Source organism: Pleurodeles waltl, chromosome 2_2 (genome assembly GCF_031143425.1).
Source record: "Pleurodeles waltl isolate 20211129_DDA chromosome 2_2, aPleWal1.hap1.20221129, whole genome shotgun sequence".
In the NCBI taxonomy this organism is placed as follows: domain Eukaryota; kingdom Metazoa; phylum Chordata; class Amphibia; order Caudata; family Salamandridae; genus Pleurodeles; species Pleurodeles waltl.
Window position 1 is genome coordinate 682419065 of NC_090439.1, and position 18767 is coordinate 682437831.

The 18767-nt window shown below is 41.3% G+C and overlaps 1 protein-coding gene across 4 annotated transcripts in view; it reads right to left on the reverse strand.

Annotated features, from left to right (window-relative positions):
* Positions 1-18767, reverse strand: part of ASPH (aspartate beta-hydroxylase) — a 590871-nt gene that overhangs the window by 94645 nt on the left and 477459 nt on the right. For all 4 annotated transcript variants that reach the window (XM_069220239.1, XM_069220242.1, XM_069220243.1 and 1 more), the window contains one exon: positions 12901-12990. In XM_069220239.1, coding sequence (XP_069076340.1) covers positions 12901-12990 — 90 coding nt within the window. The remainder of the gene's footprint in view (positions 1-12900; positions 12991-18767) is intronic.

The following is an 18767-nucleotide window of genomic DNA, read 5'->3' on the forward strand; positions in this document are numbered from 1 at the left end:
AGTAACAAGAATTTATCTGAATTGGTCATGGCATTAAGGAAAATGCACACCACGTGATAAAATCCTCAGAGAAAAACATTGTTACAAATACCTCTATTTTAATGTAGCTGACACCTCTTTGCACCTATCTTTAAATAGGTTCTTTCTGTCCAGAAACATAAACAATTAAAACCCTAGCTAGGTATTAGTTATTTATCTCGGAACTTTCGTGGGGATAGTTTTAAATACATGACTTCAAAAGAATACATTTAAAGCAGCAATGACCCTGCCCATCCATTGTTATGTTAAGGGGCTTATAGGGTCTTGTTAAACATAACATATTCACACATGTAAGTAGGGATTCATCACTGCACTCATAAGTGGCGATAGAATCATATCCTTCCACATTTCTGGACAGGGACACCACCATCCTACTAGGTGGTTTCCTAGTGGGGCATAGGTGGTTTTCTTACTTACCACAGGTTCAACAACAAATCAGTGAGGCATGTGAGGTAGGATAAAGGAATAACTCTCATGCATTCCTTGCATGTGCATCAAAATGGTCAGCAATGCCTGTGCTCCCTTTGGGAAATCTGAGGTTCGGCATCCAGCAAGGTTCAATGGAACTCAACCCGAGCGCTTCAGAACTGGTGTCCAACCGCAACATAACTCATCCATTTGGTCTGGCAGGTCAGACATCACTCACTCACTGCTTTGCAGAAATCTGTGGATGTGGTTTTCAATGTTTGCGCTGTGTCTTCAGCCGTGTCTTTGACTACAGATAATGTTGGATGAGAGAGCCTGAGAAAAAAAGGCCATTGATAGCTTAGGTCAGCCCTGTGCGGTTCCATCTTACACTTCCTTGGCTCACCAAGGAAATTATCCACCTTTTAGTGAGGCCCCTTTCCGCTCTATTAGCTAATCTGAGGAGATCTCCCTTATGAAGAGTTAGTGAGGTCAAAGTCACACAACACAGGTTTGCCATAAGTGGCATAATTCAGCTCTCTTGGATCCATCATAAACATGATCTCTTTAGCCATGCTATGGCACTGTTATTGCAGGCACCCAACCAATCAGTCACCTATAGAAAGTGCCAGCCCTGCATCCGACAGAGAACACTAACTGTAACACCCCTACAAGGGCTTGTAGAAACACCCAATTCACACAAACATGCACAAATATAAATAAAACATAAATAGGGTTCTATAATGGTTCGTCGTAAAAAAAAAGTGAGCTATTGTGTTGAAAATGGAGCTAAAAGATGAGCATAAAAATCCTGCAAGGGACACAGAGACATTGATGATTGGTGACACACTCCAAATGATTAAAAGTGCCAATGAGCAGACAATTGGGAATTGTGGTGTATTGCACAATGGCAGGGCACTCTTGCAGAATTCGGTGCGAGACCAGCAAAGCGTAACTCAATAAAGCCTCTGCAAAGAGAATGAAATGGAACACTCGGTTGGAGAATGGATTGTGGAAGGGTGGATGCTGGTGGCCAGGTGCCACTAAGGGAGCCTGTGCTGATGTCATGGTGGCAAAAAAAACATTTTTAAAACCACTGGAGGTGGACATCCATGTTAAACTTGAAACAACAATGGGGTGAGCCAGGGAACCTGGAATGTTTGCGTGCTGCCACTTGAACCCCTTGGTCCCCAACCCTGTTTATGCAGATACTCTGTCACAAAATCAAATAGGCTTATCTACTTTGTGGAAAACTTATTTTGATCTTTCTAATTATCATTGCTTGAACTGACCTGTGGAACAAGTAGAAAGGACCTATGAAGTTATCATCAGTTTGGGAACTCAACATTATGGACCATGGAGTGTGTCTGGGACCCTGGTGTTATATATACTTGAGGTTTCCACTGTGTGTGTTTTGTAATTGAACTGTTTTCTCTGCTTCCCCTGTTCTTTTCTTCCCCTCTCACTTGATTTTACCCATTGGAATGTGGGCAGCAAGAGGGTTCAGGAGGTGACATTTGACCAGAGACCGTTATACTGGCTCTAGAGAGAGAGAGAACTGTTCTACCTAAGTTGAATTTTGAGTTATTACACACAAAATTGGCAGGATGATGGGATTCACTTCCTGTTATCTTACAATAATGTCCACAGCATTCCTTTGGCTAATCTGCTAGTGTGTTGCCACCTAATAAAGGAAAGAGAGCTGATGCACAAGCTGACCGCCTGCAGGTGAGTGTAGCAGACAGGTGGTGCCTCCTGCATTATGTTAAATGTGGAGAACTTTCCTAGTCCAGTGCCTCTTGCCTTAAGCCTACTCCTGCCCCGTCTGCAGCTGATGACAACTTCCTGGGCGGGCCTGTACATCAAAGCATCTCCTCAGCCAGAGAGACCCACTTCGCTATGTTCCAAGCCTCGTGTTGGTGTATCAAAGGGCACCATTAAATTTATGTGTTCCATTACATCACAACCACACTGCGAATGAATTGCCCAACTAATGTCCAGTCAAGCTGCATTGTGAAATATATTTACCAGACTCTGAGTGACTGCTCTACCATTCTTGAGTTGCCATCACCATCACAGAATAGAAACATCGCAGTATATCATCAAGAGTATTTTACTGACTTCCTTAGTTACCTTCCATTTCCTTCATATTAGTTGTGGTGTGACAAATTTTAATTATTACTTGCATTAGTAATTCCTGTGCCACGCAATTTGACCAACACACAACAATCTTTACAGAACAAAGGTGGCCCTCATGTTTTCTGGAAAAGATGGAAGGAGGATTTTCACATATATTTGTTTTGGCTATTGATGAAAGTAAAATGCTGGTGGAGCCTAGGAAAAGTATCTTTCTCCATTGTCTTTGGTCTGGAGGACAGGAACTATTTGAAACATTACCCAAAATAGAAGCACCTTAGGGCGAAGATGAGCATGACAAGTTCCAAAAGACAGTGCTCAGACTAGAAAAGTATATTAAACCACCAATAAGCATCCCATGTGAAGCATACCAACTTTATAGCAACAGACAGGGATATAGCAACCATTTTGATGAGCTCTTTACTGCTTTGAGGAGTTTATCGACAACATGCATCTTTAAAGGAACCACAGACAAGATAACAGACCAACTGCTTGGTTAATATTAACAAACATGTCCAGGAAACGTTATCAGTCATTGGTGACCACTGAAGGGATTGATAACAAAAATAATTAAACAGTATGTTTCCTGGCAGGAGAAGTGAATGACCAAGTAGAAATTGCATTTTGCAATTCTCAAATAGGAAATTGCAAACAGGAATTTCATGTTGGCGATTTCCTAATCATATGTACAAAGCATTTCCTAAATGCGAAATGGCCATTTAGGAAATACTAACTACAAGTCGATGGTAACCATGTGCACTTTTAAAAAATGCATTCAAACTGCTTTTTTAAAACTGCCATGTAGCACACAAATATCACTAGGGCATTTGTGCACTTTACATGAGCGCTACTTTTTTGGAGTGCATCAAGGGAGGGGGGTGTAGGCCCCTAGACACCCTCGGGTTTGCATTTCCTAATTTGCGATTTCTTATTAGGAAATTGCAGACTTGGAAATGTTGTAGCATTTCTTAAATAGCAATTTGCTAACAGTGATTCCTAGGAATCACTGAGAGGTGATTGCTTTTAGGAAATTTCTATTTTTGTACATTCCATTTTGCCTTTCCTAAATAGCAATTTCTTAGAATTCATTATTTAGGAAAAGCAAAATAGGAATTTCGTACATTTGGCCCTAAATGACTCTGAAGTAGATCTGGAGGGGCAGTGGAAGTGTCATGTTCTGATTGCCCATTTGGATCTGTAATAGAGTCTTCCCATGAGTGAGGTTTGACTTCTTGCACTCTATATTTTGCACCAGCAAATCCAGCATCTTGGCTTGTAGATGCCAAAATAGGCTCCATCACAAAATTAAAACACAAAAGAAACAGGGTATCGAAATTTCATTCACCTCCCAAGGCTGAACTTTATTGGTATCACAACTTTTTTTGAAAGTCCTTTCCCCTCCATTGGAAAGACCCATCATTCAGTGAAGAAATTGCAGATCAAAGACAAGCATCAAGAAAACATTCTATTAATAACTCGTCTATCATATGGTTTAACTGCACCAATGCTTATTGCTGCTAAATGGTTCAGACTTTTCTAATATAAACTAAATAATGTGCAGCACTTCTTCAATATAGGAACTACTTCATCCTTCACCTCAGGGAGCAGCCAAGAGGGAGCAGGGCAGCAGCAATCCTGCTCAGCGCCCTTGACAGTTTTGGCAAACCTTTCAACGTACACAGATAAAGTATTCAGTGCCACTCAACTATTGAAAAAAGGGGCCCTCACTAGACAGGTAATCTTCAGAGACAGCAAAAAACACCTTATTCCAGCAACCTTCCAAAAAAACATGATTTTCCGATAGGAGAACAGCAGCAAACAAACCTCTCCGAAGATAGCACAAACACTCTGCTCAATGACCAGTGAACTTTGATTTCACATCCAGCGAAGATATATCAAAGATTCTTAGATCTCCGCTCCCCCATTGCTAATAAGCATGTCTTTCTTTGTCTGTGGGGCAATATAGAAAAGCACCTGGTGATGGCAATACTTGCATGGAATCTCCATCACATGATCAGAGATGAAAAAAGGAGACAAAGGCTCTCATTTTGAGTTTGGTGAGAGGTGGAGGCCACCTGGCAAACTCATTAGGATGAAAAACCACCACTCCAGTTTTCCGCCGCTGGCCCTATTATGAATTTCCCACTGGGCCAGCATGAAACTCGCCGCAACATTGACAGCGGCTCGTAATTGAGCCGGCAGCAATGTTGCGGTGTATCGGGTGTGACAGTACACGTTGCGCTTTTCATTGTCTGTAATTCAGGCAGTTAAAAGCATGATGGGGCTGTCCATGGGGGCCCTTGCACTGCCCAGGCAAAGTGCATGGGCAGTGCAAGAGCCCCAATGGGGCCCCCGGCACCTTGTCTCTGCCAGCCTTTGCATGGCAGTGGAACTACCATGCAAAAGCCGGCAGAGAGAGGTCTCATAATCCCCAGGGCAGCGTTGCCCTGGTGGATTGAAACCACCAGCACCACCAGGCTGTCAACTGGCGCAACCTGGCGGTGTTAGAGGTCGGAATGTGGCAGCTCAGCCACAGTCATAACGTGGAGGCTGGACTGCTGCTTTGGACCGCCAGACTCGTAATGAGGGCCAGAGTGTCTGAAGAGGGGATGAGGAGGAGTTATAAAAACCTGAGCAGCTAGGTGAGCTTGTGAGAGTGGGGTGGGGGAGCAACAGTATCAATGGATGTTGCACTGGGACATGATTGTTCACTTTTAGGAGAAGGAAGGTTCTTATCTGTGGTCTGGATTTCAAAGAAGAACTAAAGTAGATGTAGGTGGTCATACTGAAACAGTGTGCCAACATCTGACTCAGCCTTGGGAGGGTACACAAGGCTCACAGTGTTAGAAATCTCCAACATGAGATAAGGATGCAGCCAATTTGTAGGTTCTAGTAGTAAGCTACAGATAAAACCATACTTCCCTGCTGGACTATTTGTTAAACTCACTTGTGTTGAAAAAAAGGCCATCTTAGAGAAGAGTGCCAGATAAACAAACCCACAATAATTAGCCTTGCTTTGAAGGCTAATCATATGATACATTAAATGCGCCATTTTAATAAATCAGCGTGTGCTTACTTGGGTGAAGATTACACCTGATATACAGACACTGGTATTTACGATCCTGCAAGCCAAAACCATTGAAAATGTCACAATTAGCATTTAACTTTGATGACCAGTTCCTACTCGTTGCTTTTGCCACTAAGTCAAAATAGCAAAAGGCTAGTACATGGGGCATGTTGTAATCGTGGGATATGATTTGAAGGTCTGGACTAGCATACACAGAGACGTAAGATTGACAGGAGACCTGGAGGCAGATCAAACCTTCCTAGAGATGGTGGGGAAGGTCATGGTGAACTTTTTTCTGTATATTAAGGGTGAAATACCATACTTCAGATTTGACATTGCACAAGCACTTGCTGACATGGACAAGAATGTGATTGAAGTCAAGAGAAGAACGGATACTGTGGAGACAAATACAGTGGCACATTCAAATGATTTAGAAGAAGTGCTGAATGGGTTCAAATACCATATTATAGTGAGATTTACATTACAGTAGTCCCTGTACCTATAGCTTTTTGGAAAATTAAGTATTTGATAATATACATCAAGATAGACCATCTGACACATCTGGCCCAAACACAAAGTAATCAGGAAGAAAATAATCCTCTACTCAACATTCACACTGGAGTCAAACGTACCTAATCTGTCATGGCAGACGCACATGAACATGCGGAAAGGTAATTCAGAGGCAATAAAAATCGGCCTATTCAAATTATTTCACAGTAGTTACTAACTAACCACCATAAGATGTGAAAAGTTAGGCTGGAGTTAGAGGACAGAAGTGCATACAAACGGTATTTGCTGCCAGATAAAGAAGAATATCATCCACAAATAGTTTGAGCTTTTGGGCTCCATATAGTGGTGGCAAAATTGTTGGGTCCTGTCTAATGGCCAACGCTAGTGGTTCCGCAATCAAAGAAAAAAGAACCAGTGAGATCAGACAGCCCTGGCGTGTGCTCCTATTTATTGGGGTGGATCCAATTACCTGCGAATTTATCATAATCTTAGCATCTGCTTTACAATACAGATTACGCAATAGCCCAGTTAATTTGACAGGGAAGCCAAAGCCTGAAAGGATCGTGAACAAGAGCCCCCACCAGACACAATCAAATACCTCTTCGGCATCTAGCATCATTATAACAGCTTTGATATTATTAGCTGAGAAATGGTTGATTGCTTGAATAAGAAACTTTGTATTGTATAAGATAGACATGCCTGGCAGAAATCCCTTTTGATCTCCATGCACCAGTGACGCAGCTGCAGGGGCTAGTCGTAATGTCATAATTTTTGCAAAAGCCTATAATCTGAATTCAGCAGGCTTATCAGGCGATAGGAGCCCTGTGACTCAGGAGGCTTTTTTCGGGGAAGCTCACAATAATGGTTTCAGGTTTAGTCTCTTAGAATTTCACTTCCATTCAATTTTTTTTTTAATAAAGTAAGTAGGAGGAACACTATTTGTGCAGCAAATATCGTATAGAATTCTAATGGTATGCCGTCATTACCACATGCTTTGGCATTCAGAAGATGTTTAATGGCGTCCTGAACTTCGGCCTGTGTAATAGGAGTTGCTATACTTTCCCGCAAATAGTTGTCCAATACCAGAAGTTTGACCTGGTTAAGAAATGCCGCAACCTGGTTAGGCGAGGGATGATCGCTATATGAGTAAAGATCGGCATAATGCTCTAAAAATATTCTATTTGCTCGCCATCAGTTGTTATCTCCTTTTGCTTAGGATCAAATACGGCTCTAATAATCCCCTGATTCCGCTTCTTGACTGACCAAGCTAGGAATCACCCTGTATGCCCTTTCCCTTCATATACTTTCTGAAAGTAGGTTTTTAGACTGATAATCTCATGCGAAACGAAATAATCTTTAAGATTTTGACTTGCTCCTACTTGTCTACTGCTACATTGAGTCGTTTAAAAACTAACATCCTCACTCCTGGCCTGCTCGAATTCCAGTTGTAATGCAGCTATTTCCTCATGTCTTGTTCTATTTAGACAAGCTGTGTAGGCTATACATTCTCCTCATATAAAAGCCTTACACACTCCCCAAATTGAATAACTCAAAGCTGTACCTTGATTCCTTTGCAGAAAATTAGCTACTGCGACCCGCCTGTTGGCTACCCAATCTTCTTGAGTCAGAAAAGACTTATCTATGGACCATCGTACCTCCCCCTTAGCAGAGTTACTTATTTTGAGATCTACATATGGGATGGAATGATCAGAAACAGAATTCAACAATATACTGGATCCTACTCTCTTCTCCAGCTGTGTAATGTTAAAAAATAGTTGATATGAGATGCAGTAGTAATGCACATAGAGAAGCACGGGAATTCACGCCCCATGGGGTGATCTGCTCTCCTGGGGTCTATCAAGGTGAGATCCCCTCTCATCCTGGCCAAAAACCCTGCTGATTTAGGTTTGTTGTGCATTTTGCTTTGGCGGGAACAATCATTGATATTCTCTTGAATAAGGTTGAAATCTCTTCCCATTAAAACTAATCCTGTTAGAGGGGCTAATAAATCATAGATTTCCTGAAGTGATGTTGCCTCGTCTTCAGAAAAGCTAATTAAATGGATTAAAATACTATTAGTTCTTTTACTCACCAACATCCGTCAGGCTTTCGGATCTCAAACCACCGAAGCACCTCTCCTATAAATCTTTGAGTAAACAGAATAACGACCCCCCTGATAGCAGCGTTCACAGATGCATAAAAGGCCTGTGATATATATCTTGGCAAAACTGTCTGCTTAACCGACACCATCAAATGCGTTTCCTGGAGAAAAATTATTTTCACACCTGCTGATCTATGTTTGCTTGGATTATTGATACAGTTCATGTTACATGAGATGGTCCTAAATAGTGTATCTATAGAACCTGAAATAGTCATGTTAATTTTCCCCGAATAACTCCCAAGTGCCAAAGTACAGGCCCTTCATTGCAAGTGATAGTTTGCCCCCTTCCTCTCGCTTTTTGAATATACATTCCAGAATTAAAAATACGTTGACAATGGTATATATATTCTCTTGTTTATCCTTTTTAACTCCTCGTGCTTCCCCCCAAAGTGTCCCTCCTACTCCATCGCTGCCCACCACTCCCCAAATCCCTGAAGTCCTGGGCCTCTAGGAGAGCTCACCCCCTTTCCCCACCGTGCTTCCCCACCTCTCCCCAGACCCGCTTTCCACCCCCACCCCCTAACTATCGCGCATTGACATGGCACCTTAAGGCAAATTTCCAGAAAAGTAGTTAGTGGGCGCTTCACTGTATTGCCAACATTCCATAGATCCGTCTTCCTCTATACCTGCTCTATAGTTAGAAATTGCAAGCTTAGCCATAAGCTAATTTCATATGTCTAGACAACCCATCCGTCCACATTAGTACTTGGCTCGAAAGTGAAAATAAGCCAACAATGATTCCAGGCTGAGAGGGAATTATTTAGTAGCAGACATTTTTTTAAATTACCACTACTGAAGTCTGACAAATTCAGCCTAGAAATATTTTAGATTACTCAACTGCCTGGAAAATAGGCACATGACCCTTATATAAAACTTTCAATTTTGACTGCTGAACAGTGTCGATCATGCTGTTGAATTCTGTGTGTCTCCATGCCGCAATAGGTGACATGTCAGAGAACACTTTAAATGAGTAGTTGTCGGTGGTATGGTAAACTCTGTCTTTAATTGTGGTGGACAATATGCACTCTTTTACATGGTAATCCCCAAAGTTGACCAAAATAGTTTGTGGAATGCTGAAAATTAGGGTTTTGATTAGATGGTTTTCGATGCGTTTGGGTAATGGTGCAATCCATATCTTTTGATACCATGCATGGGCAGATGTATTTATTTATGAGTTCAGTTAATAAAGCTGTTGCTGTGGTCCCATTCTCCTGACCTTCCAGAATGGCAATAAAGTACTGATTGGATCAGCGGGGTTGATTCTCCAGATCATCGAGCTTCCACTACAGATCAGCGAGGTGAGACTGCAGTTTTAGGGCTGCTGGATCCAGCTTCTGTTTAAAGTCTTCCAAATCTGAAACTCTGTTCATCCTGGGGCACCCGGGCGTTCTCTTGAATTTCTCTTAAAATCTGATGGAGAAGAGCCTCAACTGAGGATGAAGATAGCAAAGTTGAGGATCTGACACTAGCAACCCCAGAGTCATTTGTGAGGGGACTCGGGAGGACAGTCATTGCTCTGACCTTCTTATGTATCTGGTCGTAAAAAACATTTGCGGCGCAGGGCTGTATACATTCTTCATCAGCAGTTGCTAATGGATAACTTACATCCACACCCCTGTACAATCTGTTCATTGTAAAAGAATGATTCTTTCTATTCTTTCATCTCATATGGCCAGATTTTTTACTTGACTGGACTTGTTTGGCCTGCAGACCTTTTGTATTAGTGATGGTGAATATAGGATAGGCTGGTAAATCTCTTAATATGCTATCACAACCCGTTGGGCCACCACCAGTGCTTTTTGATCCTGATGTTTGTTCAGTGTATTACACCCTGAGGACTCATATTGGTAGACTTTGCCTGCACAGTTCTCTCTGTGTCTGCAGGCTCTCTAGGAGACTTCTCTAAAGACGACTGGAGTATTTCAGAAGCAATTGTTGAGGATTGCTTGTTGATTACAGGCCCCTGTAGTGCTAGAAATCCAGTTAATTCGATGTCGTTGGTAGCAGGAACAGCCCCAAATGTTCAGAACATTCTAGCAAAAAGTCAGTCTTTTTCCAGTATTGGGGGCTACAAAATCAACCAGGCTAAATCCAAAGACCTTTTGTTTCATTGTTCATCCAAAATATTACCCAGAGAGATATTCAAACAATTGCCACATAAGGTATTTAGACATTTTTGTTACACATGATTTTTTAGATCTTTTCAAACTGAACTACATGACCACGCTGATAAAGATAAGCTCCACTTTGGCCAATTGCCATAATCTGTCATTATCTATTGTAGGACGGAGTGCAGTAATTAAAATGTCTATTTTACCCCTAATCATTTTTATATTTTCAACTGCTATGACTGCCGTAAAACAAACCTTTTTTTCCAGAGATAGATCAGATGACACATACGTTTTTATGGCAAGGTAAAAAAACAAAAAACACGCACAAAGCTTACTACCCTTTAGCTTTTCAACGAAGATGGAGGATTAGCCCTTCAACACATGCGTAAATATTACCATGTTATTATCCATGTTTGGATTGGCTAAATTGGGTTGTCGCAGAAAGTGTTGTGTCAAGCTGTTTATACCTGCAGAAAATGCTTGTCGAGGCAGAGACACAGTTGCCAGTATTGTTTAAAATACCAAAGTTACCCAAAGGATATTTGTACAAGCTTCCTAATGCACTTGTTAAAAAGTTCTTGAGAATTCAAGAAGATTATCGCATTCTCAGATGCCTCTGAAGGAATGCTGACTAATAAGCCTAGGTTTGAAGCATAACATTATTAAAAAATATGCGTTAGTAGGGTACCACAGATTTGAAAATGTTGTATTTGTGGGCTAGATTAAAACATGGCGCAAGATAGTGATAGACCATGCTAACACTCCAACTGATCTTGTGTTCTTCTAACTTCAGATTGATAAATACCTCTGGCCCTAACTGCTAGCATCAAGCTGTGCAAAAGAGCATATTAATAAAGCACATTTTGTAAAAAAAAAAAAAAAAGAAAAAAAAAAAAAGTATAGGTTTGGGAAATTGGCATTGGGTATTGTACTTATATTCTCAAGAGTCAATAGCTCGATCGACTTTCACTTCCATCTCAAAATATTTTGAGGGGAAGCTCGACTTCACCGGATGGGCCAGATTCAACTGCATGTCTTACAAAGCCCTGCGCTTTCTAATTACAAACACAAGCGTTTTATTCTAAATGGGCTTTATACTACAATCCGTTTCACCCGCAGTAAATGTTTCTGGCTGCCTCAGCTAGATGTTTTAAATGTGATTATTTGCTAGCTGACTGGGCCCATATGTTTTTTTTTGTCCCAGATTGTTTGATTTTTGGTACAAGGTGTTTTGTTTTATGAGCAAAAAGCTGCAGGTACATATTAAACCAGATGTGCGGGGGCTCTTTTCGGAATCGCTCCGATTAATTGTGGATTGAGTCTGCAACAACAATTTTTCTTTATTGACTCGTTAGTAGCCAAGCCATTGATCTTGCAAGATTGAAAATCTCTGATTTCCCCCAAAGGTAATTGGAGTCTTTCTGGGGAAACTGAACAAGTGGCCAAATAAGATAATGGGTTTTATTATTCTTTAATATTATGCCTTAATCATTCAGTGAATGCACAGTATAATTTTCGTTTCTGACATGAGCTATGCTTGACTTATGCATTTGTATAACTGATTATCCAATTAAAAAAGTTATAAAAAATGGGATTTCACTTGTAAGTTGAACATGATGATGTGGGTTATGTCCACCTTCAAGGAAAAAGTGATGCAGATCTTGGTCAAGAGACATAAATCAGAGGTATTGATGAAGTACATCAATACTTAACTAAAAGCAACCCTAACTGGAACAGCGGAAGAGAGAAGACAAGATTTCTAAAATAAGGCTGCCATTGACCTGAATATTGGCTTGTGAGGATTTGGCTAAAAGAGAACTGGGAACTTCAATACTCAATAAAGAAAGGACAAGAGAAAATTTAGGAACCTATAACAGAATTCTTCTGACTTGAATAATATGGGGGATTGGTCAGCATTCAGTAAAGATATCATTGAAACAACACAGCTTAAAAGTCAAGCTTTATGTATCCCTGTACAATAGTTTTGGAATCCAAAACAAGACAAATAGTTTTCTTAGGGAACAACCCCCAAAACAGTTGTTATATCCTAGTTGAGGGATCAACGAAAACCCCTCACCATAACACCCCGCTCCCAAGAGGAGGCACCGATGGTGTCAGTTAATGCACAAACTTGGCTTCTAGGATCACTGGCATTTATGCATTATTATCATACCATAACATACCCAAAGACGCAGATGTAATAGCATGATAAAAAAGTGCAGACAATCTATTTGTTTTGAAAATTAAAGGTAATTGAGCTTAAACTGCAATTTGTGTAAAGAATTAATAGATTATAGAAGATCCAGATTAAAAAACAAAATTGAAAAGCATGGGCAAGTGAATCATTTTTCGCCTCCTTAACTCGGGATCATTAAATTCTTCATAGCATGAAGTCATTCTCTAAAAATCGCACATAGAAAAACATTTAGAATCCATATTGATGAAAAAGAGACCTATTCCAGCATGCATACCTCTGGATTTCCAACTCGTTGCATGGCATCACCCAAGTGGAAATAAAATCTTCCATCATCAGTTCCAGCGTCACCAGATTCAAGTCCTTCCTGTTATGAAAAGGATACATCTATTATTTTGAATGGCAGTTTCAGTTGCTTATGGATATTGTCCAACAATATGAATATACATTAACAACAAGCTAGAAAGATATCAAATCATTTGCCATACAAAGTTGCTTAATATATACATGCTAAGGCTATAAATAAAAACAAACACACACACACTAGGTGTGATGGAGACCCAATGCATAAACAATGTAGCATGGTGAGACTTTCACTAGTCAAGTAGTATATCCAACACAAATAATTGTAATGCCAGTCGTTTTGTTTTTGTTTTGGTCAGCAACATCTTCTCTAGCTTCAGTAAAACCCAAGGGCATCTACACCGTACAGTTACCTCACATATGGAACTGGCACAGCATAAACAGATTCAGTGCAAGCTTCCCCCAGACTTAGTGTACATGATGGCTTGAGATTAGGAGATGGTGCTCAAATGTTATTTATGCGTGTGGGTACGCGTATTAGTAATGGTCAGTGTGATCATGTGGGAAGTGTGTGATGATGTATGTGTGATGATGTAATGGTGTGGGTTGATGTGTGACTATGTTTTGGTGTGTGTTTCTTAAGGTTGATGTGAGAGCTGGTGGGATTGTGCGTGGATGTGGGGTTCTCAGTATGAAACCCTCAACTCCCAGTATTCTACAGTAAGCTCAGGAGGCCAGCAATAGGTCCCAGCATTGAGTAGGAAGACACAAACTGTGTTGAGTCAAGGTCCCATTTCGGAGGCCGGGAAGGGGGGTATTGAAAGGGACACTGGCACCATACTGAAGTAACGGGCACAATGAGATACAAACCGATGGGTAGGTGGGTGTGGTGAAAAGGACATGGGCAGAAAGACATGCAAGAGGCGTGCTGTTTCCCTGCACCAACTTCTGGAGTAGGTTATCCTGTATTAAGCTTAAAGCTATTATAACTGATAAAACCCCACCAAAAGTAAAGCAGTCCGCATTGGTGTAAACCAGGTGTCTCCAACAGGTTGACTGCGAGCTAGCAGTAGCTTGCTGCCTGTCTTGGAGTAGATCGCTGCCTCACAATTGAGCTTGAGAGTATACTGCTGCCTACCTACTGATGCTGCATTTTAAAAAACTTTGCACGCATCTGGTGATAGAGAGGTGGCAGGAGCAGTGCAGTCTCCCCCCTTCCTAAATAAACAATGCCACGCTGCTGACCGAGAAGAAGGCTGGTCCTAAATCAATGTATCAGATAACAGAACATTGTTCAAAACATACTACCTCTGTGAACGTTTATTTCATTAAGCTCAATGTATAATATTTATTTCTCTTCTTTCCTGCTTTTGTTCTCTCCTCTTCTCATTTTCTCACCTTTTAACTTCCTTCTTCCCCTCTTACTTCCTTTCTTTCCTCCTTTCCTTCTTCCTTTCTCTTTTTCTGTCTTCCTTTCTCTCCTGTGTTCTTGTTTATTTTATTTCTCTTCTCGTTTATCACCTTATACTTTTTTTTATTCCTTTCTTTTGCTTCTTTCAGTTGTGCCTTATTGCTGTCTCTTCTTCCTGTTTCATTTTCTCTACTTCTATCGTTCCTTTTTTGTCTTTCCTATTTTCTTGATCTCCTTTTGATCTATGTGTTACCTTTCACTGTCATGTTTGTTTCCCTCTTTCTCTTTTGCACCTTCTCTATTCTTTCATTTTCCCTCTCTTGCATTCTTTCTTTCTCTTTCTCCCTTTTCCTTTCATTGCCTTCATATCACTTTTGTTCATTCTTTTATTTCCTCCTACATTCCCTCTGTACTTTCTTCCTACTCTCATTTGTGCCTTCTCTCCTTTACTCCTCCTTTATTCCTTATTTCTTTTTCTGCCATCAGTCCTTTTCTCCTTTCCACCTTGTCACTGAACTTTAAGCCTCTCTCCTTTCCTTCCCCTCATTTTTCATTGTTTCTTTCTTCATTTGGTCCTCATTTCTTTTTTCTTTCTTCTTCTCCTTCCTTTCTTCAGGAGCATTTGCGTTACTATTAGGCAGTAGCTAAGGATGCATTTCTCTGATCGGCAGTAGCTCTCACTGTTAAAATGTTTGGCAACTCCAGGTGTAAACATTTAAAAAACGATAAACACGTGCACATCCACAAAATAAAATGGCTTTCCAAGAAATAAAAGTGAGAGAATTTGTAACGTTTATTTCTTTCCAAAGCGGCCCATCAAAATGTGACTTTGTTATACAAGATAGCAGCAAGGAAGACTAGTCTTAGATTATTCTGCTTGACTTTTGTTGTTTAGAGATATCACTAAAATAATGTTTCTTTTCATTTCCTCCAGTTCCATTTTAGAAGCATGTTTCAGGTCTCATTATTCTATGCATTGTAGAACATCTGGGGGTATTAAAATCATATTTGATCTTTTGGCAGAGTTTAATTCGTTCACTGATTGGTGATATGGTTGCCTCATAAAACGTTGGCCAATATGTACTATCACATTTGCCTACAGACACAGAATGGGTAAAACCCTTTGATACATCAGCCCTCTACTCCAACAAGTCAGTACTGGTAACAGGGCACCTGCCAAACACTCCAGGCTTTACACATTGAATTCAAGGTATATATGTGCTTTATAAAAAATACTGCAAAACTATGTTTTGTAAACATTAGGAAAACATAGATTTGTCTATTTAGGGGGTAGGCAGCTGAATAAACACTGGTAAACACAAATTTCAGAAGGTTTTGTAACTCACACTGAAAGCCACACAAAAAACAGTAAAAACAGGACAACCTAATCAAGAGATAAAGACTATTGATGGGGCAGTGTGAGCAGCAAACATGTTATAGGCTTGGGGATGGTGAAGTGAATGGTGGCCAAGAGCCATGGGCGGGAGGTGGCATGATGGACATGGCAATAAAACATGGCATGATGGACAGAACTCCAACTGGTGATGGGAAGAGTAGCTAATAGGCCAAGCACCATTGGGAGTAAAATGGACAACAGGATAGGGGTGATAACTGGAACACAGGATCTGGAGAAACGGGTACGCAAAGCGTGGAAGATTGTGGCTTTGTGAAAGGGCAGCTCAGACCCAGGAGAGAGCAAAGGCAGCACAACAAGGATAAAGAGGTCTTTGATTCTCAGCATATTAGGCAACATCAGACCATGAACCAGATTCATTCCCAGCTCCAATACAAGACAAAAACACCCTTGAAGGTAAAAACCTCCAGTGTGGCCGTGTAATGTTATGCCTACAAAGCATCTCTACCCAAATTCCCTAGGGCATACGCATCAAGCCTGACATAGTAATGTAGAGAATTCTGCCTGAAGGGTCAGGCTGTACATGTCCTCTTTCCTGCCCTGGAAGGTGTTAACCCAAAGCCCTTCTTGTTGGATGCCGCCTTTTAGCTCCTGGAAGCAAGAGACTGCGCATTAGCCTATCACTAAGAGTTGCTGAAGAAGAATAACACCACCTCCCATGTGGGATTCAAAAGGCCAAATCTAACAGCAAAGACATGTAGGTTCGATGGTGTGCATGTTGTAACAAAAGTGAACAACCCCCAACTATGTCTGTTAAGGCATCTATCCCTCTACTTTGCCACAAATGGAGCAGAAAACACACACACCACCATGCCAAAACTTAAAACGGAGAAACAAAGCATAAACGAGATGCGGAAGAAGGATGTAATTTAAAAAAAGGGCAGGAGGGTCAGCAAGAATGCATGGACGAGTGGCAAATAAGGAAGAGACTAGGAAAAAGGGGATGCAAAGTGATATGGTGATGGCTGAGCAGAAAAAAAGATTAAAAGGAGGAAGAAGTCAAGTGGATTAGTTTTTTCAAATATTTTTATTAAGGAGTGATTAGTTTATCATGATACAAATTAAAAAATGGTGCATAAAAAATATACTTTACAAGCAATTAGTACTGCCCCCCAAAATCTGCCTGATGCAACTATAGGCAGAATGTCAACATCTAAGCATGAAAAATAAGAAACATTATAAGGTTAATACAAAGTATCCAACCCGAGAGAAAAACAATCAAAGTAGTTCACCAATGCACAAGTTTACCATACCTAAATCCTGGTTATATGCTGGAATCCCGCATGCTGGAACAACGCATGCCTCAACAACGCGGTTGGAACCATGACCACGTTGTTTCCATGCATGCCTTTACAACAAATTTCTTTGTAAAAGCATGCCTAGTGGAGGCATGCGTGGAAACGGCATGCAAGGTTCTTTCAACCCTCTCGCCCGCCCTGAAGCCCAAAACTACCCCACCTCTAATACCTAAACTATACCGACCCCTCCACCCACCCTGAGCTCTAAAAAAAAAACTATTTCAACCTACCCCTAAAAACTAAAGTACCCCACTCACCCAGAACCCTAAAAAAACTACCACGACCGCCACACCTATACACCATAAAACTAAACTACCCCGATACCCCCACTCGCATGGAAGACTAAAACCTTACTTCAATAAGCCAACTACCCTAACCTCCTACCCACCCTAAACCCTAAAAAAAAAAAAACACTAGCCCGACCCCCCACCCCGCGCCTAAAACTAAATTACCCTTTCCCCCTACCTGCCCTGAACCCTAAAAAAAAATATATACCCCAAATCCCCACCCCTTAAAACTAAAGCACCCAGACACCGCCCACCTACCCTAAGCCCTAAATCCACATCCACCGATAAAAACTACCCACCAACCTTGCCCCAACCCAACTTACCTACCCAGGTCCACTCCCGATCCTTTCTCTTCTCTCCTACCTCCTCCCACCCTTCAGCAAACCTTCCCTGATTCCTTCAAAATAAACTACCCTGTCCCCACCCTAAGCCCTAAATAACAAAATTACCCAAAACCCTCACTTACGCCCTAAGACAAAAACAAATAGGCCAATCTACCCACCCTAAGCCCTAAAAAAATTTAAAAAAATAATACTCAAACCCACCACCCCTTTCCCTTAAAAAAAAAAAAATAGCCTGCTTACTGTTGTCTCCCCAAAATTATCACGGAAGGGAGGGGATTTCTATTTTTTCCCTGAGCACCTCTTCTAAAAAGGTTTCAGTCTCTCCTCGTCACAATTGGTACTGTACAGGTTCACTCGCCCTCGCTCAAACACCTGGTTATCTACAGCTATTCTCAATCTCCCTGGCTGGTGAGGTGTCTTGTAACTAGCCCCAGGCGATGGGTACTGGGTCAGTGGCGGCCACGTATGGGGGAGCATTGTGCTCTGTACAGTGCTGCACCTATCCTACCATCACTGCTACCATCCACTCCTCCAAGGGACACAGATGTGCCAAAGCACACCTTTGAATTCTTTCGCTGACGTAGACTCGGTGTCTATGTAAAAGGGAATTCATAACACTCTTTAAATGCCTCGAAGACAGACTGTGATCTCTGCCCACCATGGACCAACTTATGGACAGCACCATAGCCACGTAGTAGCAGTCATGCAAGAAGCTTCAGTTCTGGACAGGTGTCAAGAGAGGGGGAAGGTGAAAGGCCAATGGAGGGAAACACAATGCCCAGTGAAGCAACTTGGGAAGCTTCTGCCCTTTCCATAAAAAGAGAGCTCAGTGACAAAGGGCATAGGGAAAATCAGCCTTTCTTGGCAATTAGTGTCATGGTGCTGCTCAATGCTGAGCTGCAGTGACCATTCAGTCCAACCTTGCTCAGCACCACGCTCACTCAGTGCCATTCACTTCATTTAATTGTCCATATACAGAATCACACTGTCTGGGCCTCTCACAAGATACCAGAACTCAGCACTGATACTCTGACTACTAGTAACATCCTTCTTCCATCCATGCTTCATAGACGTCGTAATCACTCAC